General features: G+C 56.4%; 4 protein-coding genes across 4 annotated transcripts; 2 read left to right on the forward strand and 2 right to left on the reverse strand.

Moving 5' to 3' along the window:
• Positions 1–153: 153 nt before the first annotated feature.
• Positions 154–3,648, forward strand: TTI2 (TELO2 interacting protein 2). The gene is made up of 7 exons (XM_082298142.1): positions 154–908; positions 1,132–1,318; positions 1,727–1,819; positions 2,136–2,320; positions 2,466–2,609; positions 3,144–3,306; positions 3,512–3,648. The coding sequence occupies exons 1-7, from the start codon at positions 274–276 to the stop codon at positions 3,590–3,592; spliced, it is 1,488 nt and encodes a 495-aa protein (XP_082154268.1). The 5' UTR covers positions 154–273; the 3' UTR covers positions 3,593–3,648.
• On the reverse strand, positions 3,648–7,471 carry MAK16 (MAK16 homolog). The gene is made up of 10 exons (XM_082298143.1): positions 7,331–7,471; positions 6,935–6,984; positions 6,623–6,732; positions 6,408–6,472; positions 5,925–6,076; positions 5,181–5,235; positions 5,022–5,096; positions 4,669–4,785; positions 4,466–4,522; positions 3,648–4,214 (listed from the first exon to the last, which is right to left on the reverse strand). Exons 1-10 carry the CDS (start codon positions 7,343–7,345, stop codon positions 4,026–4,028), a joined length of 885 nt encoding a protein of 294 aa, XP_082154269.1. The 5' UTR covers positions 7,346–7,471; the 3' UTR covers positions 3,648–4,025.
• Positions 7,472–8,182: 711 nt separating this feature from the next.
• Positions 8,183–14,816, reverse strand: SLC18A1 (solute carrier family 18 member A1; the record flags this gene model as incomplete). The annotated part of the gene is made up of 15 exons (XM_082298283.1): positions 8,183–8,296; positions 8,589–8,722; positions 8,805–8,924; positions 9,007–9,070; positions 9,629–9,680; positions 9,776–9,854; positions 11,328–11,423; positions 11,530–11,590; positions 11,709–11,752; positions 12,620–12,709; positions 12,936–13,028; positions 13,214–13,297; positions 13,497–13,555; positions 14,095–14,425; positions 14,702–14,816. The coding sequence occupies 15 exons, from the start codon at positions 14,814–14,816 to the stop codon at positions 8,183–8,185; spliced, it is 1,536 nt and encodes a 511-aa protein (XP_082154409.1).
• A 3,160-nt stretch (positions 14,817–17,976) lies between these two features.
• On the forward strand, positions 17,977–26,785 carry ATP6V1B2 (ATPase H+ transporting V1 subunit B2). The gene is made up of 14 exons (XM_082298420.1): positions 17,977–18,111; positions 19,915–19,970; positions 20,626–20,724; positions 21,303–21,396; positions 21,493–21,570; positions 22,029–22,168; positions 22,273–22,374; positions 22,887–22,984; positions 23,178–23,301; positions 23,826–23,976; positions 24,294–24,376; positions 24,462–24,566; positions 25,122–25,251; positions 25,338–26,785. The coding sequence occupies exons 1-14, from the start codon at positions 18,003–18,005 to the stop codon at positions 25,472–25,474; spliced, it is 1,506 nt and encodes a 501-aa protein (XP_082154546.1). The 5' UTR covers positions 17,977–18,002; the 3' UTR covers positions 25,475–26,785.
• Positions 26,786–27,142: the final 357 nt, after the last annotated feature.

A 27,142-nucleotide genomic window follows, 5' to 3' on the forward strand; every position in this document is an offset into this window, starting at 1 on the left:
CACGGCTGCTGTTCGCCGCACCGCGGTTCTTAATTAGTAATGCTAATTTATTCACGCAGCGCCACGCCCCCTTCGCCCACCTGCTTTACGGCAACTGGGGGGGATTTGCGACAGCGCGCGCGCGTGGTGCTGCGGTGAGGGGAGCGGGGCCGCTCGGGGCTCTCCGAGGGGGGCCCGGGGATTCGCGCTGCCCGCGGGGCGCTGCTACCACCGGCGATGTGTCTTTAGAGGGGTTTTAGGGCGGGGACGTCCCTCCGGGGGTCGTGCCAGGCCATGGATGTCAGCAGCCCGGCGCGGGCGCTGAGCCCGGAGCGGGGTCCCGGGCAGGCGGAGCCGCCGCCCGCCGCCCCCTCGGCCGAGCAGGTGCTGCTGCAGGCGCGGCTGGCGCTGTCCGAGCGGCCGGGAGCCCTCCGGGAGCTGGGCGCGCTGCTGGAGGCGGCGGATCCGCGCTGGCTCCTGGGCCCGGCGAGCCCCGCGGCGCTGGGCTCGCTGGCCGCGGCCCTGGGCGGCTTCGCGGCTCCGCCGCGCCGGGAGCAGGACGGGACCGAGCCCCCCGGGCAGGACGCAGCGCTGGCCGCCGTGGCGGAGCGAGCGGAGCGCGTTGGCGCCGTGTTCCTGCTCCTCCTCCAGAAACTGGAAGCTGCCAAGGGCCAGGAGTCGCTGGGGATGGCCGTGGTGGGGCCCGTCCTGCGCCGGGTGCTGGGACACGCGTTCATCTTCGCCGTCACGCACAAGGACGAGAGGCCCTGGACCACGGCGAGCACTCGGGCAGTGGCTCAGGAGCTGCTGGAGCGGCTGCTCCAGGCTGCCGGCTGCGGGTCCGTGGCGGAATTCCTGCGGGGAAAGGAGGGGGATGAGGAAGGAAGATTCGGAGCAGTGATGGGGCTCCTGAAGCAGGAGTTAACCAAGTGAGTGCGAAGGGGAGCGTGGCGCTTGGAGGGTCTCTGTGTAGGAAATGCTGGGAAACGGAGCTCAGGCTCAAGAGATGCTAAACAGGAGGCCAGGAGCTTTACAAATGCCCAGCAGTGGAAGGTGCTGGGGGATGATTATCAGTTTGCTGCCAGCTGAGAGCCTCAAGTGCACGGGAAATGAGCACTCTCAGTGTTCCCTGAGCTGTGTTTGTCCCTCCAGAGACACCTGGAAGCGTAACCCAGGCTCCAAACACGTATTCTCCTGGACTCTGCTCCACGTCAGCCGGCCCTGGCTGTGCCCTCACCTGGAGCGGGTGCTGCCGCCCGCGCTGCTCCTCTCCGATGACTTCCAGGAGGAGAACAAAGTGCTGGGCGTGCGCTGCCTGCACCACATCGTCCTCAACGTGGTGAGGGAGGGTAGGGCTTGGAGCCCTTTCCGGGTGTTGCTGAAGGAAGGGTCAGTCCCAGAATGTCCTGAGCTGGAGGGGACCCACAAGGACCAGAGTCCAACCCCCGGCCTGGCACAGACACCCCAACAATCTCATCCCTGCGAGTGGTGTCCAAGCGCTCCTGGGGAGCCTGGGCAGTGCCCAGCACCCTAAAATCCAATCTAACCCTGCCCTGGCACAGCTCCAGCCATTCCCTCGTGTGGGTCAGGTTCCTAACTTCTCCTCCTGGCACACGGCAGGGCTTACCCTGCATTCACAGCAGTTCCTCACGCTTGGGGTGTCCCAGGGTTTGGGCGGGATGTGCTTTCCTTAGGTTTTAGCGGAATGTGCTGCCCAGGAACAACACCCTGGTGTCTGTTGTTGCAGCCAGGTGCGGATCTGTGCCAGTTCAACAGGGCCCAGGTGGTGTTCCACGCCCTCTACAACCACCTCTACTCACGGGAGGCCCCTCTCATCCAGGTAGGACGGCTGGGCTTGGGTTTAACGTGCCTTGGGCTATTGGCAGCCGTGCAGTTTAAGGCAGGAGGAGGCTGAGCCTGTTGCCTCTCACAGTCCAGTCAGGCTGTCACCAGCCTGTGAGACAGAGTAGCTCGGGAGATTCCAGGAAAATGCCAGAGCAGAGGGAATCCTCCTGCCCTGTTCCAGGGCAGGTAACAGGTTTGAAGCACTCAGGCCTGTCGGGTGAGCAGCAGCAGCCGTGGGTGGTCAAAGGGTTGGGATTTACTGGATTTTGGAGAGAACACGAGCTCAGGTTCCCCATCTGTCCCCAAACCAGGCAGTGCTGCTGTGCCTGCTGGACCTGCTGCCCGTCCTGGAGCGAGGCCAGCGGCACCAGGGCCACGGGAGAGCCACGTCCCCCTGGGACCAGGTGCTGCAGCTGGTGCTGACCCACATGGAGGCCGAGCATCGGCTGGCGCTGCGCAGGGTCTACGCGGGGACCCTGCCCGCCTTTGTCACCAGGTGAGACACAGGGGGACCTGGGGGCCCTGCCCACCTTCCTGAGGAGCTGAGAGCAGACCAGATGAGAGCAGTGACCCCACGGGGATGGGCCCTGGGCTTGGTACCCAAGGGTATCCTCTGCCTCAGGGTGTGTTTGTGCCTCCAGACTCGGCATCCTCATTGTGAGGCACCTGAAGAGGCTGGAGCGAGTCATCCTGGGCTACCTGGAAGTCTCTGATGGTCCCGAGGAAGAAGCCAGACTGGGAATCCTGGAGACACTGCAGTGCACCATAGAGCATGCCTGGCCCAGGTACCTCTCTGGGGGGATTACGCACAGAAAAGCTCTCCTGGAAGCCCGTCCTGACATGAGTGCTTCATTCCTGTCCTGAATGTTTTCATAAGACCCAAAGCTACTTTTTCTTGAGGAAAAGGCCCTCAAATCCTAAGGGAGAATCTGTCCCAGGAAGCACTTGCTGGCATTACTGAAAAACCTGGCTCCAGAATTAAGCTGGGTTCTCTCTCTGGGTTTGACCCACCTTGTGCCTGTTCGAAAAGCATGAGTGGTTACAAATTAAATCAATGTGGAGTAAGCCCTGGGCTGTGCAGGGACAGCATTCCTGCCACACCATCCAGAGGTTCTTGTGTCCAGGGCTGTCCTGGCACCCTGACTGAGGCAGCTGCTTCCTCAGGCTGGCACCAGCCCTGCCCCACACCAGAACCAGGAGCTGCTCAGCAAAGCTGTGCTGTCCCCTGCCTCGGGAAGGGTTTGGGACGAGGTGTTGCCCTTGCAGGATACCCTGCAGGCTGCTCAGAAAGGGTTTGGGACGAGGTGTTGCCCTTGCAGGATGCCCTGCAGGCTCCCCGTGCTCCTCAAGGCCCTGCTGAGGCTGCTCTGGGACGTTCACACGGAGCGGGGCCCGACGCCGGCGCCCGTCAGAGCTGCCCTGCTCCACAGGGCCACCCAGTGCCTCATCCTGCTGGATCGCTGCTCCCAGGGCCAGGTGAAGGTGAGTCAGGGACTCTGTGCCAGTGCCCTCTTCCCTCTCAGTCCAGCAGGATTTGGCATTTCCCCTCCCTAACATCAATAATCGATTGATCAGTATCTCGATACCAATCGATGGGGATCAATCTGTGCTTTGCTCCACCCGAGGGCTGGGGGGGCTGGGTGACACCATAACCCAGGCACTGCAAATGCTGCTTTTCTCCCTGCAGGTGCTGCTGGAAGGGGTGCACAGCAGCTGTGAGGAGAACCAGGTGCGGGAGTGCCTCAGGAAGGTGCAGGAGAGCAGCTGAGGTGCCTGACACTGCTCACCCCCTTTTGTACAGTAAAATTGTTGTATTTATTTAAAGTTCTGTCATTCTTGTCCCACTTGTGAGCCCCACACCTCCCCCAGACACATCCAGGCCACGTGTGGCTCCTCCAGCCTTACAGGAAGCAGCAGAGCCCCCCGGGCCAGGGCCCTTCCTGGAGCAGAGTCTGGGCTGAGCTTTCTGTGGTTGTAGAGGGGGGGATGTTCCTTTGCTTCATCCAGTTGTACAAACTCACTGCAGTTCCCTGGGGTCGGGACAGAAACCCTGCTGTTCTTGCAGAAAACGTGTGGAATATAAAACCAGGAGTCACTGAGGGTCCTGTCCAGGGGTGGAAGGTGGGGACAGACCCTGCAGTGCCATTCTGGTGACACATCTGGAGCTCTGCCAGTCAGTACAAAACGGGATCAGGGAAGGTTCAGGCTGCTTTTGTCTTGGTGCTTGGCTCTGTTTCCTCTTCGTACTCTATTTCAATGTAGGGACGTTTTCTCCTGGCTGGGCCCTTCAGGGGAGTTTTCCCTTTAGATTTGGGGTGGGAGGCTTTCTTCTCTACTTCTTCCTCCTCTTCCTGTTCCTCTTCACTGCTTGTCTCCAACTTATCCATGTCCTGAGGAAGAATTGGGTGACGGGAGTGATGTCAGAGCAGGTTGTGTAACTAAACCTCCTCTTTTCCCCAAAATCACCTCGTGGATGATCCCATTCCACAATCCCTGGCTCCAGAGGAGCTGGGCTGGGGTCCCACTGTACAATTCTCTTCCACAACTCCGATTTGGCTGCCTCCTCCCCATCCCCAGAGACACCCAAGGCTGGAGGTGCCCATCCAGCTCAGCCTCAGTTTGCACCTGGTGCTTCACCTACCTCGAAGTCGCTGAGCTCGCTGTCCTCTGCTTCCACAAACTCCCTTTTGTCCACGTCCTGCAGGGAACAGAGGCAGGGACTGAGCACAGCAGTGCCATGACTCGTGCAAGAGCCACCACAAGGTTGTTCTGAGCTCTCCTGAGGTGTTCTCAGCCAGCAGGTGGAGGCACCAGAGAGCACCAGGGCAGGGCTGAAAGCTTTACCTCATCATCATCTTCATCTTCTTCCCTCTCCGCATCCGACTCGCTCTCGCTCTCTGCATCTTGCTGTTGGAGGGCCTTGTCAAAGGCGTGGATGGGGAAGTTGTAAATGTCTCCATACTGAAAGGAAAATGGGGATTTTCCGTAAGCCACAGGAGGAAGATGGACTTTGGGCACGGGGCAGCATCAGACTGAGGTGAAAGCCCCTTGCCAAGTCTGACCCCACGCTCCTGCACAGAACAGGAGGGGAGCCCTCGTGTTTTGGGGCTCCCTGTGTTTTGGGGAGCCAGGCACCCCCTATCCCCCCCGGAGACAGCAGCACAGGGGCAGCACTGTGAGCTCTGTGTGACCCTCACCGTGTCCTGCTTCAGCCTTTCCAGCAGCTCCTTCTCGATGGCATTGTCCAGTTGGGCAGCAATCAGGGCTTTCTCCTACGGGACACAGAGCAGCTGTGTGAGGCTGAGGGGCAGTGGGGACAGGGGCAGTGGCAAGAGGTGACACGGAGCCATCGCTACCTCTCGCCTGTTCTCGCGCCTCTCGATCTTCCTGCGCAGCGGGACGAGCTTCCTCCTGCAGGGAACGACAGCTCTGGGAATCTGGCAGCCTCTGGCAGCAACAGCCAGCAGCTCCAGCATTCCAAACGTGGCTGCAGCGTGTGGAATGTCCTGGGGGCAGCGTAGGCTGCCTCAGGATAACAAAGATCTACAGCTGTTGGAGAGGGTCCAGAGGATGGGAAGGGTCTGGAGGGGCCACAGGAGGAGCAGCTGAGGGCACCTGGAGCAGCTCCTCCAAGGGGACAGCTCCGATCTCTGCTCCCTGTGACAGAGACAGGACCCAGGGAACGGCCGGAGCTGTGCCAGGGGGGTTGGGATGGATTTTAGGGAAAGGTTCTTCCCCCAGAGGCTGCTGGGCACTGCCCAGGCTCCCCAGGGAATGGTCCCGGCCCCAAGGCTGCCAGAGCTCCAGGAGCATTTGGACAGCGCTGCCAGGGATGCCCAGGGTGGGGTTGTTGGGGTGTCTGTGCAGGGCCAGGATTTGGGGTCAGTGATCCCTGTGGGTCCCTTCCAGCTCCGGACATTCCCTCAGTGCATTTATACACCCGACTCCCTGTGGCTCATCCACTCCACACAGATCCATCTCAAACCCCTCATGAAAACAGTGAGCAGCTCCACGTCCAGCAGTGCCAGCAGCTCAGGAGAGGGGCAGCAGCTCCATAAGCCACCAGTGGTCACTCCATGGTCACTCCCCGTGTCCCTTACTGTCTCTTGAGGGTCAGCTTGCGGATGCGGATCAGGTACTGCGTGATCTTGGTGAACCTCTGCTTGCACTTGTGCCGGATGAAGCGGGGCCAGTAGATGAGGTTCTCATCGATCTCCTCCAGAGCCTTCTCGTAGTTCTTGCTCAGCAGCACCTGCGGGGACAGGGGAAGGGGTGGGTGACAGAGCAGGACAAAGCAGGGATGCTTGGGAGGGGCTGCATCGCTCCCAGAGTCATGGAGCCATTAAGGAAAAGCCCTCCAAGGTCATGAACTCCACCCTGTGCCCGATGCCCACCTTGTCCCCAGCCCAGAGCTCTGAGTGCCACCTCCAGGGATGGGCACTCCAAACCTCCCTGGGCAGCCCCTGCCAAGGCTTGAGCACTCTTTCCATGGGGAAATTCCTGCTGCTGTCCACCCTGAGCCTGCCCTGGCCCAGCCTGAGGCCGTTTCCTCCCTCCCATCACTGCCGTGTCCCCGAGCTCACCCGCTCCCAGAGGCGCCGGGGAAACGCCGCCCGCTCGATCGTCTTCATGTAGAGATAACAGCGACCTGGAACAGGGAACAAACCCCACTGAGTGCCACACCCAGGCGTTTCCTCAACACCTCCAGGGGTGGGGACTCCAAACCCCCCTGGGCAGCCCCTTCCAAGGCCTGACCGCGCTCTCCATGGGGAAATTCCTCCCGCAGTCCCGCTCCCACCTTTCTCCTCGCGGACAGTGGCGTACTGGCTGTTGGCCAGCGGGCAGGACGAGCGGTTGCACAGCCCCGTCAGGTTGTACTCGTTCCGGCAGAAGTTCTGCGTTTTGGTGCTGGGAAAGAGGGGACAAGGAATTAATGAGGGAAAAGCAGGAAGACCTCACTGCCCCTCCAGCTCACCCCATCCTCTGTGACTTGCAGCGAGTGGTGGCACAGGGGGGACACTGTGGGGTTTGAGGGGTAGCCGAGCGTGTCCCTCCAGTTCCTTTCCCTGCTGGATCCCCCCAAAGCCCCAGCCCGTCCTCCCAAACTCACGTCATCTTGTAGGAGCAGAACTGCCTGTTCCCCAGCATGGTCCAGACAACCTGCGAGCACAAACAGCGGGTGACACACCGCGACACCCCTCACCCGGCCCCCCACGTCCCCCGCCGGCTCCGGCAGCCCCCGGTGCGGCTCTGACGCCGGAAACCGCACAAACATTGGGGTTTTCTCCATGTTCCCCCGGCAGGGAGAGCGCGGTGCCCCAAGAAGCGCAGACACATCGCATGTGCTGCTGCCGAATGCCCGCTCACAGCCCCGGGCCCAGCTGTCCCCCTCGAGCCACCCCCGCGCCGGGGACAGGGGACCCCCGGCCACGTGGGACGGGCGCACGGCCGGGCCCAGCGGCGGGGCGGGCGTTTGACACGGGGCCGCAAGAACGGTCGGACTCACATCGTCCGAATGCATGGTGGCGGTGCCGGCGGTGCCAGCGGCGGCTCAGAGGTGCCAGTGACGGGGACAGCGGTGCCCGCGGCGGGGACTGACGGTGCGGGCGGGGCCGGCCGCGCGGGCTAGGGCGCCGCCATTACCGGAAGGGGCGGGGCGCGCGAAGTCTCGCGAGAGCGGCGGCGCTGGGGGCGGGAAGGGGCGGGAAGGGGGCGGGCCTCGCTGTCATGGCGGCCGTGGCGCCTCCCCTCAGGGCGGGCATCGAAGGAACCCCCGGCGCAAACAGACGCTGAGGGGCCCTGGGCAGTACGTTTGGCGTGGGTTCATTCTGCACTCTGGAGCCGTGGGAGAAACTGCGGATTCTCTGCTAAACTCTTCCCTCAGAGCTTTCGAGACCCCCCGGCTGAAGCACCTGACATATCCCCATTAAATACAGTGATCTGACTGGCTTTGTTGGCTGAGTCTAAACCTTATTCCCACCTCAGTTTCTTTAGAGTTCTTCAAACGAATAAATTAATTTAATGTGTATTGGGAAGGACACACGAGCTCTGAGTAGCACAGACATAGCACAATACATCAAACTGTACCAAGACAGAAACAAAAGTTTTTTAGCATCCTCAGAGGAGCGGTGACATTGCAGTGACATCTTTATTGCCAGCTGCCAGCTGATTCCATGGTTCAGTCCCACAGTGGCTTCACTAAAGGCCTGGAGCCTCCAAATCCTGGTGGTTGGAGAAGAGATTGGAAATTCAGCCTCCCACGAGTGTGGAATAGGCAGGTTTGGCTGTGGCTGCTCACACATCCGCGTTCTGTAGCCGAATATTGGCTCCAGAGCAGGGCACGCATTCCTTGCCCTGGCTACTCCACATTTCCTGCCTCCCTGTCGCTCTCCTCCGTGAGGGGGAATTCCCGCAGGGCTTCCTTCGGGGTGTAGCTTTTGGGTTGCATGGGGCACTCCTGGCTCAGGATGGCCTGGGTGAAGCAGAGCAGAAATCACGCTTTAATAAAAAACAATGATTCGTTTGAGCAGTTAACAGGAGCATTGTCACATTGGCAAAAAGCCAAAGCTGGCTTTTCCCCAGGGAATACAAGCCGTGAGCACAGGGAAGGACGCTCGAAACTTTCCTGCTTTTATCGGAGTTTTTTTGTCGCTTTTTGAGGGCAGAACAGAGCCCACCAGGGAAGACGCAACCCCTGGCAAATTTATTCTTAATTCCCCCAAATCCCTGGGATATGAAACTCCAGGAAAGCATCCCTGACTGACCATCTTCTCCTCCGCGGCCGGGGGGCTGCGCAGGAGGCAGCAGAGCGGGGCGTAGGCCACGTTCAGCACCCCGATGATGACCATCAGCCAGGGGAAGCCGAGGGCTCGCACAATCGCCCCGCCCGTGGAGGGGCCTGCAAATTCAAACATCAAAAAGGGACAAAACACCAGGGGGATACACCCTGAGTAGCTACACCGTGAGTAAAGCTCTCCTACCGACGGCAAAGCCCATGCAAAAGGCCACGTCGGCGATGGCGTACACGGTGCCGTAGGCTGAGGTGTGGCGCAGGTCCACCAGGTAGCCCATGATGGGCATCATGGAGGAGTCCACCATTCCTGGCCGGAGCAAGGACAGGCTCCTCAGTCCCTGCTGCCCCGGGGGAGCTGCCCGGGAGCAGCCGCAGCACCCCCAGCTCACCTATGGCAAAGCCCAGCCCGGCGTTGGGGCCGATCAGGCCGTAAATGTTGGTGGCCAGAGGGACCTGGGAGAGGAGAGAGAGGAGGTGTGAGGCCAGAAGAGCTGTGGGAGGTGGGAGGGGGGGACACAGGGCATGGAATCACAGAATGGGTTGGGTTGGAAGGTTAAAGACCACCTAATCCAACCCCTTCTGCCATGGGCGGGGACACCTCCCACTGTCCCAGGGTGCTCCAGCCTGGCCTTGGACACTGCCAGAGATCCAGGGGCAGCCGCAGCTTCCCTGGGAATTCCATCCCAGTCCCTCCCCACCCTCACAGGGAGGAATTCCTCCCCAATATCCCACCTAACGCTGCCCTCTGTCACTTTGAAGCCACTCCCTGTGTCCTGTCCCTCCATCCCCTGTAAATATTCTCTCCCTGTCTTCCCTGCAGGCTCCCTTCAGGTCCTGGACCGCCACCATTTGGTCACCCCAAAGCCTTTTCCAGGCTGAGCAATCCCAAATCTCTCAGCCTGAAGATCTGGAGACCTTTCCCAGATCTGCAAAACCCATCCAGAGGTGCAACCCCTGAGCATCTGCTGTGCCAGGACCGTGAAAATCCCTGTGGATTCTCCTGCTACTCACACAGAGGAGGCTGATTCCCACCACAGCCATTCCAATCATGGAGCACAGCCACCTGCAACATGAGCAGAGGGCAGGAGTTCTCAGCCTCGAGCAGAACCTGCTGAAATTTGGGCTGGGCTGAGCCAAAATCTTTAATATCCCACTTACCTGCCCATCCTGTTAGCCAGAATCCCAAAGAGGTTGGTGCCAATGAGGTAGGATATGCTGGCAGGCAGGAATGCCATCCCTGGAGAGAGAAGGGATTAAAAAGAATGTTTCATGCCCAGAAAAACCCAGATTTGCACCAATTTTCATTCCCTAATTGCCTACTTTGGAGAATACACGAGCCAGGCCAGGCAAGTGAACATCTCTCATAATTTCTCCCTCTCCCACGTCTCCACATTTTCCCTCACTAAATAAAGAGGAATAACACAACTGCTTAAGTAAAAAGCTCGGGGATCATTATGTAGCTCACGATTAAATATTTGCTCTCCCTGCAGCTTTACCAGGTGTTTATTTTTCATATCCTCTCCTGCTGACAGTAAATAAAAGTGATCAGCTCCATTTCCCTGGGACAGCTTCCTTGTTGGAACACACTGATTTGTGTTTGGTTTCCTCTCCTCTCTCTAACAGCTACAGAACATGGTTAATCCTGCGGATTTCACCCAAATTTCCCAGAATTATGGCAGGAGACAAAATAAAGAAGCCCCTTGGGTTCGGAACAGCTTGTGGTGGGTGGGTTGGTGCTGGACTCTGAATCCAAACTGCTCTCACATCTCAGGTACCTGAACATCTTAGGGAATATCTTTGGGATTTTGTTTTGTTAAGTCACCTCAAAGCTCCTCCCGGTGACAGGGGAGCCCTGAGTGCTTTTTCCCTGCGTTCTGTCCCTTCTCCCCCTCCCAGAATCCCTGGGTGCCGCTTTCCCCTTGCCCATCCTTGCTCCAGAGAAGCAGCCGAGGCTTTTAGTGGCTGCCTGCCCAGAGGATAACTCGATCAGGAGCAATTCCAGCCCCCTGCTCCAAGCCTGCAATCCAATTTGGGATCTAAGTGCAGCCCGGGGCACCCCCCGGGTCATTCCTGCGCCAATTGGGTTTTATAACCATTACTGGTTATTTCTGCAGCGAACACAGGCGCTGTTATCTCCACATCCCATTTTCCGGGCATCTGGCAATCAGCACAGCCCATCCTGCCCTGCCTGGGATGCTGGGAGCGGCCTCGTTTCACTCGGAGCTGCCTCTGCAGAGCCCATCTGGCCTCCACAATCGCAGCCCAGCACGAGCCCATTGTCTGCCCTGCAGAAGATGGGCTCCCGGGGCACCCCACAGCCTCCCTGCCCCGTTACTGCTCTGCTGGGGAGCAAATTCCATACAATTTTTGCAATAACAGAGCAGAGCACACGGCACAGCCACCACTGAGGATGTTTCCAGCTGGAATTGGAGCCGTGCACAGCCTGGGATCGCTCGCTCCGCAGGCATGAGGGCAGATGTTTCCTTCTTTTTATGGAGTGATATAAAAGATGATTCAATCCCTCCCGCAGTGCCCAGGCAGGGACAATTCTTGGTCCCTGGAAGTGTCCAAGGAACACCTGGACATGGCACTCAGTGCTCTGGGCTGGTCACAGGTTGGACTCGGTGGCCTGGGAGGGTTTTTCCAAATGATCCTGTGATCCTAAACTCTCTGAAGCGCAGGGGAAGAGGCTGCAAAGCTCGGGACCTACCGAGCTGCCACTGTGGGGAGCACATGGTCTGCAGCATCCAGATGGGCAGCGTGGGCTCCAGCATGGCCACCCCCATGTTGGAGAAGCAGAGGGCTCCTGGAAAAGGGAGAAGAGGGAGGAAAGCTCCATTTTAGCCCTTTTTGCTGCTGTTTCAAGCAGGCACGAGGGAGTCTTTAACCAGGGGACAAACGTCCACCTTTACCTGCAGCCACCAGGATGTAGGGGTCTCGCAGCAGGGTGGACACTGGGGTGGCTTTGGTGCTCTGCACAGGGGGCAAGGTGGGCTGGGGGCTGTGCGTGCCCTCTCCTGGTCCTGGCACAGCCCCCGGCCCTGGGCAGTGCCCACCTCCCTCACCCAGCGCCGCTCAGGCCCGTGCTCACCTCCGGGGAGATCCGGGAGGGCTGCAGGATGCACAGCTGCAGAGCTGGGGACAGAACACTGCTGATGGCTCCTTCCTGCAGGCACCACCCCTGCCAAGCACCTCTCCTTCCCCTCAGCCCGACCCATCCCAGCAGCAGAACCCTGGGATTCAGGAGCTGCTTGGGGACGTGGTTGGAGCGGGCAGGGCAGGAGGGAGCAGCAAAACTGCCCCGAGTGTGTTGGGAGGGTTTTGTCAGCCCCTGAAACAGTCAAAAGTGCAAATGCTCCCCCCAGGCTGCCAGCTGGGGAGCTGCCACCGGAGCGTGACAGAGATGGGATGTGGAAAAGGAAAGGATTAAAGCAGGAAGTGTGATAGGCACGAGGCCCACGTTTCATTTTGCAGCAGCTCTTGCACGCTCCATTATGGATATCTTGCTTTGCAGCCAGACAGGGACGATAACTGGGGCTGTAATTTAATTAGCTCCAGGCTTCCCACTGCAAATGCAGTTCCTGCTGGCTGGAACTTTGCTGTGGCACTCAGAAGGCTCCCGTGGCCTTCGTCTGGGGGCAAGAACAAGGCACCATTTCTGCTGGCAAAGCCTGATTCCTTCACGGCACCAAGAGGCTGCACACAAGGGTGTCTTGCCAAAGAATTCACAGTTCAAAGAGCTTCACTAAACGTGCTGTTTGAGCCATGAAAGCAATCAGGGGGTTTTTTAAGTAATGAGGGATTAATTCCTGCTCTGTTGCTGTGTCAGTCATCTGGAGACAGCAAACATATGATTTAGCCCTGACAGAATAACCAGTGCTGATGGTACCACCCATCCGTGTTAATGGGCCTCTTCCTCCCCACAGACTCTGCCTGAAGCATCCATATTCCAATCTTTTCACAGTTTCTTTATTTGTAGGGCTAAACCCTTTGGTTTCTCACCTCCATCCAGAAGGGCGAGGAAGGCCAGCACCAGGAAGGGCGACGCTTTCCCCACGAACTCGTACATGATGCTCCCGAAGGGTGCCCCGACTGCAAGGGAAGGGCTGGGTCACACCCTGGCAGTGCCACCGTCCCCTGAGCCTGGAGCTGCTCTGGGTCCCTGCTGGGTGTTTGGGAAGGTGTCGGTCCCACAGGGAATGGGCAGAGGGAGGGAGGGAGGGGAGCACCCAGCCCGTGGAAGGCACGGCCAGGCAGATGGGATTGCAGGAGCAGGAGATGCAGTGGCCGTGCCCCGTTGGGAACAGGGGGTCCTTACTCAGCACTCCCAAGGCCAGGCCTCCCAGGGCAATGCCCATGGCACTGCCCCTCTCCGAGTCATCCGGGTACACGCTGGCCAGCAGGCCCAGGCCTGGGGGGCACAGGCAGAGCCCACCTCAGCCTGGGCCCATGGAGGGGGCTCCTCTCTGGAAGCCGCTGGGATCTGGGGGAGGTTCAGCTGCTCCCTGGCTGGGGTGGGTGCAATGAGAAGGAGGATGATGATAACCCAGCCGAGGGGAGCTGACGCAGGGACTGAGGTGTAGCCAAAAGCTTCACCTGCCACCGATGAGAAGGAGGAGCCGACGCCTTGGAGGGCTCTGGCGATGAGCAGCAGGGTGTAGGTGCCTGAGAAAGCAAACACTGCGGAGGGAGGGGAGAGCTGGCGTCAAACCCTGCAGCACAGGGCAAGGCTGGCCCCAGCTGGCACCAGTTTGAGGGCAGCGAGATGTCCTTGTCACCTGTTCCAGAGCCTGGGTGCTCTGCTCTGTCCTTTCTCACACAGAGCAGAGGAGTTTGTGCTGTGCAGTGTGGGGAGGGCAGAGGGGAGGGCGATACTCACTGACTGTGGAGAGGAACATGATGGTGAACCCAATGAACATGGGGATGTGGTATCCGATCCTGGAACGGGAACAAAGAGGCCCCAGCTCAGGAGGGCTCCTCATTCCCCCTGGGAAATGTCTGTGGGCTGGGGAGCAGCTCCTGAGGGGGAGATGTGCCCACAAGTGCTGGCCAGGGGGGCCCCCCGTGCCCCCCCAGTAACACTGCAGAGCCCACCCAGGGACACAGCTCTGCTCCCCAGCCCATCTGCCCACCCCAGCACAGCTCACTGTGTCTGCAGGAGACAAAGAAAACATGAAAATAACATTTTATCCACAACAGACTGGGAAGCTGTGTTTGTTTATTCCGTGGTCGCTGGTATTCAACAGCATCTGCCAGCACCTAAGGAGAGCACGAGCGAGGTTAGTGCTGGGATATAAACTCACAAGCCATGTGCAGGCTGTTAGAAAAGGTAAAATTCCTACCGTTTTCGTGGCTGTATTCTCCCTCTTTCTATTCCCCCCCGCAATCCTTGTGATTCCTCAGCTCCTGGTGATTCCAGCAGCAAGCAGGAGCCGAGGAATCGCATGGAATTGCAGGAACCCCGGGGTCTGACCTACCTGTTGGTCAGCAGACCCACCCAGGGGTTGACCAGCAGCTGGACCAGAGCCTTGGAGGCGAAGAGCAGCCCCACTCGGGTGTTCTCCTGGGCCAGGAACTCCCCACCCTCCAAGCAGCCCCCGGGTGGGGTTTGGGGGGTGCTGGGGGGGTGTCCTGGGGTGCTGCTCCCCGTCCCGTTCGGCAGCTCCACGGTGGTGTTGTCAAAGGAGAGCACAGAGGAGAAAGGAGGAGCCCTCGGGGCTGCAGGAGTTGGCTCAGGCAGGGCTGAGCTCACAGAGCTGTTGGCACCTTCGTACTCTGTCGTGTAGAGGAAGGTGGGGACGATGGGTACTGGAAAAAAAGCCAGGAGAGGGATTAATTTGGGATTTTCCTCCATTTTTTAGCTCGGCATGCAGCTGAACTGAGCGGTGCTGGCTGGGTGGGGGGTCCTGGAAGGTCCCCTGGGCAGGGAACCCCTGGCTTCACCCGGGACTGATGGAGCAGACTGTGCCCCCAAAGAGCCCCCCTCTGTAGCCCTGAGACAAACCCCACAAGACCCCACTCTGCGCCCCCAAGCAGCCCCAAAGAGCCCCACACTGCACCCCCCAGCAGCCCCAAGCCCCGTACCCACGACAGTGAGCAGGATGTTGTCCAGCAGCAGTGCCACAAACACCACCACCAGCACCAGCCTGGGCGAGGCCCTGCCCGTGGCCAGCCAGTGCTGGGACCCGGCCGGGGACATGTCCAAGGTCCTGTGGGCTCTTGGGCTCAGGGGTCAAGGCCTCCAAAAACCTGCCAAGAGAAGATTCCAGGTTAAACCTCCCTCGGATCAGGGCTTCTCCCTGGGGAACACAACTCCTGGGGTCACTCAGTGCATCCCCAGGATCTCTGTGCCATCCCCAGGAGCTGGGAGTTCTGGGATCTGGCTGCTTTTTCCAGGAGCTGGGTGCTTTTTTCCAGGAGCTGGGAGCTTTTCCCAGGATCTGAGTGCCATTCCCCAGGTGCCATGTGCTTTTCCCAGGATCCATCTGCTTTCCCCAGGATCTGGGTGCCATTCCCCATGGTCTGGGTGCCCTTCTCAAGATCTGGGTGCTGTCCCCAAGAGCTGAATGCTTTTCCCAGGATCTGTGAGCTTTCCCCAGGAGCTGGGACCACCAGCTCTGCTATCAAATGATGTGTTTTCATCAATCCTGCTTTTAAAATCCCAGCTGGAGCGTTCTCAAACCATTCCTGAGGCATCTTGTACCTGCTTCAAGGCATCGTTTAAGCCTCCTCACAGAGACTCCAAGCACAGATCAAGCCTCAGCTTATCCAAGGTAATCTTGACATCTTTTATTCCCTGTTTGTTCTTTGGAGATTCAATTGAGCCTCAAAGGAAATTCATTTACGTTCCGTGTCTTTTGATTGAAATGTCAGGGCCAGACACGGCACTTCAAAGCCTCACGGATGTGATTGAGATCGAAGCTTCCAAGGAAACAACACTCCAAAAATATCCCTCCGAAATTTGCATTAAGCCAACCAATTGAACCCCCCAGCTCCTGGGGACTGGGTGGCAAAAGGGATGGAGCTGAGTCCGAGCTCTCCCTCTTCCCAGTAATCCTGGGCTTTCCTGAAATCCCAGGCAATGGGAGTTGCCAGGCTTTCATTACAAAAAGCAAGCACTCCAAATGCTTTGTCATCACGGGGAAGTGCCACACGAGGTGGAAAACTCTCACTGCACCTCCAAGGAAATCCCAAACACCAGAATTCATGCAAAAGAGTATGAATATAAATAAATTTAAGAGAGAGAAAGCAGAGGCAATAAAGACACGTAGTTTAAACTCTCCCTGTCCCCTTTCTCTGCTGCGTGGAGCAGAGGAAAATGTTCTCTTACCCCGGTACCCATCTGGGAGCGTGGAGCTGCTGCCGCTGCCTCGCCGAGCTCTGCTCCCCCGGGATTTACGATTCCCTGTTATCAGGAGAGGAGAGGAGTGTCCCTCGTCCCCGCAGGTTTAATTGGAACCTCACACGAGTGTCCTGGAGCTCTCTGTGCGTCAGCAGGGGTGGGCTGAGGGCTGGGAGCGGGGCAGGAATGTTTATCCTTGCTCCCAGCTTCCAGCAGGGCTGATTCCTCCCCAAGCACCAGAATTCCTGCCTGGATCTGAACACCTGGCCCGGCATTTTGGAGCCCTGGGGGATGTGGGTACCAACAGGTTGTGGTCCCTCCTCACCTCAGTGCTGCCTCTGCCCCATGGGATGCTCTCCATGGCTTTTCCCGGTGCCATTATCCTGCCTCCAGGGACAAGGAGATCTTCCTGGACCAGGCAGGCTGGTTCCTCACAGGCAGAGCGGGATGGAAGATCCCCCCAGGCACGGCGAGGTTCTGCAGAGGCCGTTGGCAATGGGCTCTCTTTTCCTCCATCATTTCTGCTTTCTTAAACTTTTGACACTTGGCTCCATGATTTCTCTTTTAAACCCCAAACCGATACCATCCTTCATCCAGGATGCAGAGATTTACTGCAGGGAGAGGGAATAAATCCTGAACAGATTCACCTTTCCTCCTCTGGCATGTAAATCTGGCACTGGGGCCATTTGTCTGCCTCCTGCCTGGCCCCAAAACCATTGCCAATAACGGCAGATGAGAACATCCTGCCCGGGAATTCCCTGGGTGGGCATTAGAGCAGGAGTTGAAGCCTTTAAGTGGATTTCACGAGCGGAGAATTGAATGCCCGGGCCTGGAAATCGCTTTCCCGGTGCGTGGAGCCGAGGCAGGGCATGAGCAGTGCAGCAGCACCATCTGCTGAGAGAGCCCGGGGAAGGATCCAGACTCTCCTCCAGCACGTGGGGACCTTCCTCTTTCTCTTTTTTTTCCTTTTACTCCCTCTTTTTCTTAATTTAATCCTTTTCTTAATTTAATCCTTTCTCTGGAATTATTTATTCTCTTTGCTCCCTCCTCGGGAGGTTTCGTTTCCCCCAGCACCTCGGCTTGGCTGCTCCCCCGAGCAGCACAGAATCACCCAGATCTCTTTGCACTTGTATTTACCCCAAATATTTCCAGTTCTGAGCCAGCAGGAGGGAGGGGATTGGCTTCTGACCCCGATCCATTCTGACTCACTGCTGCGTCTTTCTCACTTTCTTTCCCTTTTTCTTCCTTTTGTTTTTTATTCTTCTTTTTCTCTATTTTTCCATCCCTTATTAGTTTTACCTTTCTCTCTTTTTCTCTTTTATTTTTCTTCTTTCCTTTCCCTTATTTTCCTCTTCCTCTTTTCTCTTTTCCTTTTTCCTCATACCTTTCCCCTTTTGACTTTTCATTTTTTTATTCTTATCCATTAACCTCTTCCCTCTCTTCCTCTTCCTCTGCCTCTTCTCCTTCCCCTTCCCCTTCCCCTTCCCCTTCCCCTTCCCCTTCCATTTCCCCTTCCCCTTCTCCTTCCCCTTCCCCTTCTTCTTCCTTTTCCCCTTCCTCTTCCTTTTCCTTTTCCTTTTCCCCTTCCCCTTCCTTTTCCTCTTCCTTTTCCTATTCCCCTTCCTCTTCCCCTTCCTCTTTTTCTTCCCCTTCCTCTTCCCCCTCCCCTTCCTCTTCCCCCTCCTCTTCCTCTTCCCCTTCCTCTTCCTCTTCCTCTTTTTCTTCCCCTTCCCCTTCCTCTTCATTTTCCCCTTCCCCTTCCCGTTCTGTTTCCTCCTCCCTTTTCCTTTCCTTGTCCCTTTTCCTTTCCTTGTCCCTTTTCCTTTCCTCCTCCCTTTTCCTTTCCTCCTCCCTTTTCCTTTCCTTGTCCCTTTTCCTTTCCTTGTCCCTTTTCCTCTCCTTGTCTCTTTTCCTCTCCCTTTCAGGACCCGGGACAGCTCCGGCCCCGCCCCTGCCCGCGGTGGGCGTGGCCAGGCCGGAAGGGGCGTGTCCTCCCCGCTATAGCCGCGCGTGCGCGCCCGCCCCCTCAGCAGCCGGTCCGACATGGCGGCGGTGCGGGCGCTGCGCGGGGCCGTGAACGGCGCCGGGCCCGGCGGGCCCCGCGAGCAGGCGGCGGCCCTGACCCGCGACTTCCTGTCCCAGCCGCGCCTCAGTGAGTGCGGGGGACCCGGGGGGCTGCGGGGAGGGGGGGGTTGGCCCTGCTTGGGGGCCGCGCACCGGCCGGGCCGCAGCGCCGGGCCCGGGCAGGCCGCAGCCCCAGGCTCGCCCATCCCCTCAGAACAGTCTGGGGTCGGGCTGTTAATTAACAACCTTAATTACCCCCGGCAGCGCGGGGAGTTGTGCAGCCCAGCCCGCTGGCGGCACGGGCTGTCTCGTGTCCGTCATAAAAAGCCGGCCTTTATACCGGGAGCTGGAAATGGTGGCGGTGGGATGGAGTCTGTTCCTTTAACACTGAATTGAGAAATCGGGTGAAAAAGGGGAAATGCAGGACTTTGGTAAACTCCCTTTATTGCAGCGCGGTGGGGAGCAATCAGAGTGTGTGAAGGTGTTTTTTCTGGCAGCAATTACATAAAATGACTTTACCTGTGCCCTAAATAGCACCAGGACCTGCAAGGTGCTGCCCAGGAGCTTCTGGGTGATGGATCCTTTGGAAATATCCGTCAGGTTTGGAAGCCAAATCCACCATTTCAATTCCAGCCTCCCTTTAAGTCTTTACTGTGGAGCAGAGGCTTCTGTCAGGGTCGGAGCCAAGGTGACTCCATCCTCAATCCAGGTTTTTCCATGTAGATTCCAGCTTTTCCCTGAACTGGCATCAAGCTGGGGATGGAAAATGTTTCAAGTTGTGTTTGGTTTGTCGTGGAACTGGTTGATCCTGGTGGAAAGGGGAATTCTGAGGGGCTGCTGAGCTGCTCTCGTGGGGAGCTGGTGCTGATTGGTGCCCAGGAAATGTTTTCTCATGGACAGAGCGGGAAGCGAGAGGCTGCTTGAGAAGGAAGCGCTCATGAGACAGTCATGGGACGAAATGCTTCACTCAGGGTCAGGTTTTCCCCTTGCTGTGGGCTGCAAACCCTCGGGCTCTGAGCTGATTCTTCCTCCTGGATAATGCCTGGGTGATCTCCCTGCTCAGGGCACAGGAGTGGCCTAGCTGCTGCTGATGATGAGGAGTAATTAAGGGACAGGGTTCTGTCTCAGAGTGTTTAGAAGGATTTTAGGAGTAAAATTGAGAAATTCAGGTTTAATCCCAGCTCCCCTGAACCCGGAGCTGATGCAGGTTGGTTTTTGCCTGTTAAGATCTCACATTGCAACAGTTTCAGCTGTTTTATTGCAGTGTAAACACGGAGCTGTTGACGGTGCACACAACAGCTGGGGAGCTGCCAGGCCTGCAGCAGCCTCTGTGCCTCCCTGGTGCTGATGGAATTGGTGATCCTGGCTGGGGTCTGCATGGCTCCACTCCCCCACTTCCCTTCCTGGGGACCAGGGAGGAACAGTCCCAGCTGCTCCTCGTGACCCTGAGGGAGCTGTGACTCAGGGTTTCCTTCATCAGCAGGTCAAGTGATGCTTTTTCCCTGGGCTGGCAGCAAAATCCTCCCTTGGAATCATGGAATGGTTTGGCTTGGAAGGGCCTTAAAGCCCATCCAGTGCCAGCCCTGCCATGGGCAGGGACACCTCCCACTGTCCCAGGGTGCTTCAAGCCCCCTCCAACCTGAGCAGGGAATTCCTGTGATGGCCAGGAAAACACCGGGATCACATCAGTGTCCCCTGCAGGGCTTTGCAGGAAGCAGCAAAAATGCTGGACACCCAATCCTGCACCTAATCCTTCTTGTGGAGTTCAGAATAAACAGAATTCAGACCCCAAAGCTGCTAAACCCGAGCCTGGTGAGAGGGATGAAATGGAGAAACGGGATCTGGAATATTCCTGAGGAAGTGCCTGACTCATGCCTTGTGTATTTTCCAGCTTACAAAACTGTGTCGGGTGTGAACGGACCCCTGGTTATCCTGGATCAAGTGAAGGTAAATCCCAGCTGTTAATGAAGCTTTTTGAGGGAGAGTTGACAGGAAAAGCTGGGAAAGGTGAAATCCACACTGCTGAGAAATTCCATGGAGCGATTTTGACCCATTTCTGGCTGCTGGGATAAATGGGAATGTGGGAATTGCTCTAAGGCTGGAGGAAAGGGAGGGGTGCTGGGGAAAGAAAGGAAACAGAGTTTGAGTTTTACCAAACCCCCCAGAATACTGTTTAAATTCCAAGCTGAGATGAACCTGTTTGCTTTGTTCCTGACCTTTCTGTTTCCACATCAGTGCTCTGGAAAAGGAAGCTGTGGACAGCTCTGGCTTCTTTTCACGCTGCTCTGGAGAGCAAACAGCTGCTGCAGGTTTTTCTGCTTGTCAGATACTGCACTGGGGCTTTCTGTCACCATTTGGGACTCCCAGGGTCTTCAGAACTGATTCTGACAGCTCCTTCTGCAGCTCCAACCCTGCAGATGCTGCTTATTCCTATAAAAACAGCTTTAGCCTGGGAGATCTAATACCTTGGGAAGCAGTTTTGTTCTGATGCTAAAATATTCTTAAAACTGAGGAGTTTCTAGGCTCAGAGGTGGTCATTTTTGTTTGCTGGCTGCTGCTGTGCAGTTTAATGCCTTCCCTCCTCCCTCTTTTTCCCCTGAAGTTCCCCAGGTACGCCGAGATCGTGCACCTGACCCTGCCTGATGGCACCAGGAGGAGTGGGCAGGTGCTGGAAGTCAGCGGCTCCAAGGCTGTGGTTCAGGTAGGAGCAGGAGGCTCTTTTTCCATATTTCATTAGTCAGGGTGAGCCCTGGACCGAATCAAACCTGTCTGGTGATGAGCTCTTTTTAAATGGACACAGTAAATCGCCTGCTTATTCCACATGCAGGTGGCATCAATAATTTTAGGGGATTTCTGACAGTGCACAGTGATTTTTTTTTTTTTTTTTTTATTTCCATCCCACTGGATTCCTCTGCTACTGGATTAAAGGAATCCCCTGGAATTTGCAGTATTGGGTTCCAGATCAGCCCTGTGCTATGTGGGTGCTGGTGTGTCTCCTAAAAAGCTGTTTCTTGTTCACATTATTTTACCTGAAGAGCTTGGCAGAGGGAAACACTTGAGATCAAAGGAATTGCACCATGTTTGGTGGTTGTTGCTGATACAATTCATGAATTTTGTTAAAAGCAGGGTTTTGTGGTGTTTTGTGCCAGCACTTTGCTCTTGAAACCCTTTCCAGAGCAGGAAAGGGGGCTCCAGGTGAAGCAACATTCAGGAGTTACTTTGTGAAGCTCAAAACTTCTACCCTGGGGTTTATTTTTATTTTTTCTGCTGTATTTGCAGGTATTTGAAGGCACTTCAGGGATTGATGCCAAGAAAACCTCCTGTGAGTTCACCGGGGACATCCTGCGAACCCCGGTCTCAGAGGACATGCTTGGTGAGGATTCACGCGTGGGTGTGAGGAACGAACAGATTTATCCCAAATTACCTGATTTTCACAAGAATTTACGGTTTTTTATTGTTGTTTCTGTAGGCAGAGTGTTCAATGGATCAGGAAAACCCATAGACAGAGGCCCCATTGTCTTGGCTGAGGATTTCCTGGACATTATGGGTTCGTTCTTAATCCTTTTCTGGTTGGGGGTAAATTCAACCCGGGTGTTTCAGCTTTCTGAATTTATATATTTGGTGTAGCACACAAGATCTAACTTAGGAGGAGCTTCATCTTATTTTTGATTGTGTGTGGCATCAAATCACCCAAGTGCAGGGACATGAGGTAGCAGAAGATTTTCTGCAACGTTTGGAAGCTGTTCTTTGTTATTTGTAGACTTAGTTCTGTGACATCTAAAGATGAAAAGCTGATAACCTGGCGGGGTTTTAAATCATTCTTACCCCTGACATGAACATGTAACATCAGAGTCTTGGGGGGCTTGAAAGGCTCAGGAGTGATCAGGTGCAGCTGAAGATCTGTTGATGTCACAGTGGGGTTTGTACCCCTTTATCAGGGGCTCTTTGATAAAGCTTCCAGCATGTGCAGGGAGTAACATTGTGTTCTCTTCGAAAATCCCACAGGCCAGCCAATCAACCCCCAGTGTCGGATCTATCCCGAGGAAATGATCCAGACTGGAATTTCGGCCATAGATGGCATGAACAGTATTGCCAGGGGCCAGAAAATCCCCATTTTCTCAGCTGCTGGGCTGCCCCACAACGAGGTGAGGCCTCAGAGCTGCTCCAAGCCTTGTGGGAGTCAAAACTAAATCTAATTCTGGGCTGTGGAACAGCATCAAATGCAAACCCTGGAGTATTTCTTGCCTAGATTGCAGCTCAGATCTGTCGCCAGGCTGGCTTGGTGAAGAAATCCAAAGATGTGATGGATTACAGCGAGGAGAACTTTGCCATCGTCTTTGCTGCTATGGGGGTGAGCCCACAGTGCTGGGGGAAAACGGCGCTGGAGGAATTAGGGAGGGTCCTGAGAGTGGCTGGAGTCTGAGCGGGTTTTGTGTGTACGGAATTAAAGGATGGGTGAAAATCCCAAAAGTCAGAAGTGCTGGAATCTGGCTCTGGCCCGGGGTGCCCAGAGAAGCTGTGGCTGCCCCATCCCTGGAGGTGTCCAAGGTTGGATGGGGCTTGGAGCACCCTGGGATAGTGGGAAGTGTCCCTGCCCATGGCAGGGGGTGGCACTGGAGGGGTTTTAGGGTCCCTTCCAACCCAAACCATTCCCTGATTCTAACAAAGCATGCCTGATCAGGAGAAAGTGTCTCAAACTTGATCTCCAGCCTGGAATTCCAGAAGCTGCTCACTCTGGGAGCGTAGAGGAGGCTTCCTGATGGAGATCTTTGCTGTGGGTTATTAATGAGGCCATCAGCCCTTAACAGGGTGCAGAATGTGCCAGGGTAACCCTGGAACTGAGGCCTCGGCGCTGTGCTTTAGGTGAACATGGAAACCGCTCGGTTCTTCAAGTCAGACTTCGAGGAGAACGGCTCCATGGACAACGTGTGCCTGTTCCTGAACCTGGCCAATGATCCCACGTGAGTGGCCACTCCCTGCGCTGGGGGAAAGCTGGGAAGAACAAACCAGCTCTGGGGGTGCCACTTGTGGTGGGCTTTTGTGGCAGCAAAGGTGCAGAGGAAATGCTGGTGGTGCTCCAGGTGGTGCCTGGAAGCTCCATGTGGCTCCCAAGTGTCCCTGGCAGCCCCCACTGAGGGCAGGGTTGTGTTCCAGCATCGAGCGCATCATCACGCCCCGCCTGGCCCTGACCACGGCAGAGTTCCTGGCTTACCAGTGCGAGAAGCACGTGCTGGTCATCCTGACAGACATGAGCTCCTATGCTGAGGCCCTCAGAGAGGTGTGTGGTCATTAACATGTTAATTAATGTGTTTGTTACCAGGCTGGGTGCTGGCAGAAAGGGGTGGTGGTGAGAAGTGAGAAGCGAAGCTGCTGCTCGAGCTGTTGTGATTAATATTCATTGGAATGTTTGGGAACAGCCGGTGAGGATGAGAGTTAATCCTCGATTGGCTGGGATTTATTTCACTGGTGGCAATTCCACTCCTGGAAGTGCCCAAGGCCAGGTTGGAAAGGGCTTGGAGCAGCCTGGGATAGTGGGAGGTGTCCCTGCCATGGCACTGGATGCTATTTTAGTTTCCTTCCAACCCAAACCACTCCATAATTCCATGAATCAGCAGTTTGATGCCCTAATTTTAGATTTGTCTTGTCCTGTCACACATGGCTGCGCTGACAAACACCTGAGGGGGATTTGTGGCTGCGCTTGGCAGGAAGAGCTGCTCGAAGTGCCTGGTGCACAAACCCGGGGAGGCAGCGGCTGCCTGGGCGGGATCTGACTCCTTGGGAATGTTTTTGTGGCTGTTCCAGGTGTCAGCAGCTCGGGAGGAGGTGCCTGGGCGCCGTGGCTTCCCTGGCTACATGTACACAGACCTGGCCACCATCTATGAGCGTGCTGGGCGAGTGGAGGGCAGGAATGGCTCCATCACCCAGATCCCCATCCTCACCATGCCCAACGACGGTGAGTTTTGGTCCCTTGTTCTCAGGAGCAGCACTTGGAGGGGCTCCCTCAGGGCACCCCCCCTTCTTTGGGGCACACAGCACCACAGCAGTCCTGTGGCCTTTAGGTTTCTTTAATATTTCACCTTTTGGCTGCTTCTACTAAAAGTGCTTTGCCTTCGAGGCATCAGGCTTGGTGCTCATAGCCCCGATCCAAGAGCACTCAGGAGTTGTGGAAGGGAATAATTGATGAAGTCACCTGGTAACAAAAAGCTGCAGCTCAGTGCTAAAATGAATATAAAAGGGCTAAAAACTACTGAACTGGTTTTTTTTCCACAGATATCACTCATCCCATCCCTGACTTGACTGGATACATCACTGAGGGCCAGATCTACGTGGACAGGCAGCTGCACAACAGGCAGGTGTGTGCCACGCTGCTCACAACGTGCTGAAGGTTGCTCTCATTTTTTAAGGCTTCATGGTAATCCCTGTGTGGTTTTCCCCCAGATTTACCCCCCCATCAATGTCCTGCCCTCCCTGTCCCGGCTGATGAAGTCGGCCATCGGCGAGGGGATGACCAGGAAGGACCACGCAGATGTGTCCAACCAGCTGGTGGGTAAAACATTCCTCTGGCAACAGGGGCTGGTTTCCAGCACGCCTTTGGCTGCCCAGCCTGGAAAGGCCAGGAGTGGTTGGGATCCAGAGCATTCCTGAGGCTGCTTTAAAGCCTTGGCTGAGTGTGCAGTGAGGAGTTTTGAGTTTGAACAGGAATTGTGGGTGATTAGAGAGGAGGGAGCAGCCAAGCTGGGAGTGTTCACCTGGAGAAGCTCCAGGGAGACCTCAGAGCCTAAAGGGACTCTGGGAGAGCTGGGGCAGGACTGGGGCCAAGGGATGGAGGGACAGGACACAGGGAATGGCTTCCCACTGCCAGAGGGCAGGCATGGATGGGATATTGGGGAGGAATTGCTGGCTCTGAGGGGCTGGGCTGGAATTCCCAGGGCAGCTGTGGCTGCCCCACCCCTGGCAGTGTCCAAGGCCAGGTTGAGATAACTTGGGACGGTGGGAGGTGTCCCTGCCATGGCGGGGGGGGGGATGAGGTGATGTTTAAGGCCCTTGGCAGATGTTCCATGGGTTCCTGAGCCCGGTCAAGCCCTGTTCCCATCCCAGTACGCCTGCTACGCCATCGGCAAGGACGTGCAGGCCATGAAGGCCGTGGTGGGTGAGGAAGCCCTGACCTCGGACGATCTCCTGTACCTGGAGTTCCTGCAGAAGTTTGAGAAGAACTTCATTGCTCAGGGTAAGGATCCCAGCACCTCCCTGGCTCGTCCCAGGGCTGCCTGTGGCATTCCCTGCCCCACATCCCCGCCGTGGCTGTCCCCGCAGGGCCCTATGAGAACCGCACCGTGTACGAGACCCTGGACATCGGCTGGCAGCTCCTCAGGATCTTCCCCAAGGAGATGCTCAAGAGGATCCCCCAGAGCACCCTGGCCGAGTTCTACCCTCGGGATGCCAAGCACTAGCACAGCTCCCTGTGCCCCTGCCCTGTGCGATGCTGGTTTGGTTTCCTTTTCCGTGTGTTGGTGTTCCCCTGTCACCCTCCCAGCCCGAACCAGCAGCAGGTGACACCTGTGGCAGTGTTCCCACTGAGAGCAGTTTGGAAAATATCCCTTCTCCCAAAGCCTGGATCTTCAGGAGGATGTTTAGGCCAGCTCTGAAAATGTGCAATAACCACCACGGGGTTTGGGCTTTGAACTGAGCCTTTTGTAGGGTTTTCAAGGCTGAGCATGAGCAGGAATTGTAAATCTTCACTTTGAAACTGTGGGTTAGAAAAACATGAGAGAGGAAATGGGGCTTGCAGGACAACATTGCTCTGTGAAAATGCCGGTTTTTAACCAGGGCTGCACATTCTGGAAGGGTTGTGTGAACTGAGCGCACAGGGAAGTGACACTGGGGACTCTCCCAACGGCAAAGGTGGAAAAGTCCTTGTCCTTTCCGAGGACAAAGGCCAGTGAGGCGCTACCTGACAGCAGCAGGATAAAGCTTAATTACTGAATTACATTTTAAATTTTGAGTTTACAGAGTAAATTTCCTCCTTAACCCTTCTTTGGTTGAATTCTGGAGATGCCAGACAGAACCAGCAGCTCAGCAGTGTCACCACAGCTGTTGGTAATTCAGGGCTTTGTGCTGCTGCTGAAGGGGATCCTGAGAGGTGAAAACCAACCTAAAACCTGGCCCAAGTGTGCTGGAGTTTTGGTTAACAGGAGTTAACCAAAAAGGGCAGCTTTCAGTGTGAGAAAGGATATTTTGAACCTGCTCGAGGTGTGCTGGGCCTGTGCCATGGCTGAAGCTGTTGTGGTTTGCACTCCAGGCACAGATTTGCCTCAGCCCTGAGCTCAGCATTCCCAAACTCTGCAATCTTGGCTGGGCAATTCTGTGTTGTTCCTTTTCCGACGGGTTCAGCCGAGGCTCTGGGCCCACTGCTGCTGGCAGAATTCCATGCTTTTTCCAGGCTTTCCTGTAGTCTGAGCTCTGGTCTGGCTCACCAGAGCATGTTGCACCTCCCTGCACGCCTCCAGCACCGTCTGGGAAGGTGCTAACATGACTGGAATGTGCTAATTCCAGCTTTCCCTGACGTCTCCCGTGTGCAGTTCTCTGGTTTGTTCCGTGTTCTCTGTGGCTGCAACAGCAACTTTATTCCAGTGCATTCCACCCAAAGCTGTGTCTAGTCTCTTTTTCCTGAGCTCAGGACGGGAGGGCGGAAAGCGTTGGCATGAAAATACTTTAATGTAGAGAACCTCTAAATAAATTAAATATGGAAGGTGTTGAACAAACGGGAGCTGTGGTGATTGCGGGGTTGGAAAATCCCTTTGGGTGTTCAGCAGGGCCTGGGATGATCCTGGGAGTAGGAATGGAGCACCTTTGGTGTGGACTGAGGGTCCCTGGGGACACCCCTGTGCTGTCCCTGGAGCTGGGGGCTGAGGAGGAGGAGGGTCTGACCTTCAGCCTCGGCCGGGGTGCTCAGAGCAGTCACAGGGAAAGGCTTTGCAGGAATGCACAGGGTCTGTGATCCCTCTGTCCCCGCATCCCTCCCTCTCCACGGGCAGTGTGTGCTGGAGGAGGCTTGGAAACCTGAAACTCATGGAAAACGAGCTTTAGGCCCGAGTTTGGTTGGGATTTTTGATGTAATC

Source organism: Coloeus monedula (assembly GCF_965178545.1).
Source record: "Coloeus monedula genome assembly, chromosome: 28".
NCBI classification, from domain to species: Eukaryota; Metazoa; Chordata; class Aves; order Passeriformes; family Corvidae; genus Coloeus; species Coloeus monedula.

Coding starts and splice junctions, on each gene's coding strand:
- TTI2 (XM_082298142.1), top strand. CDS start 274: ATGGATGTCAGCAGCCCGGCGCGGGCGCTGAGCCCGGAGCGGGGTCCC. Junction 2,321..2,465: donor CTGCCCGCCTTTGTCACCAG/GTGAGACACAGG, acceptor TTGTGCCTCCAG/ACTCGGCATCCTCATTGTGA. Junction 3,307..3,511: donor GCTCCCAGGGCCAGGTGAAG/GTGAGTCAGGGA, acceptor TTCTCCCTGCAG/GTGCTGCTGGAAGGGGTGCA.
- MAK16 (XM_082298143.1), bottom strand. Junction 5,097..5,180: donor GGCGCGAGAACAGGCGAGAG/GTAGCGATGGCT, acceptor TGTGTCCCGTAG/GAGAAAGCCCTGATTGCTGC. Junction 4,523..4,668: donor AAGATGAAGATGATGATGAG/GTAAAGCTTTCA, acceptor TGTTCCCTGCAG/GACGTGGACAAAAGGGAGTT.
- ATP6V1B2 (XM_082298420.1), top strand. CDS start 18,003: ATGGCGGCGGTGCGGGCGCTGCGCGGGGCCGTGAACGGCGCCGGGCCC. Junction 23,977..24,293: donor CCTCACCATGCCCAACGACG/GTGAGTTTTGGT, acceptor TTTTTTCCACAG/ATATCACTCATCCCATCCCT. Junction 24,567..25,121: donor CAGATGTGTCCAACCAGCTG/GTGGGTAAAACA, acceptor TTCCCATCCCAG/TACGCCTGCTACGCCATCGG.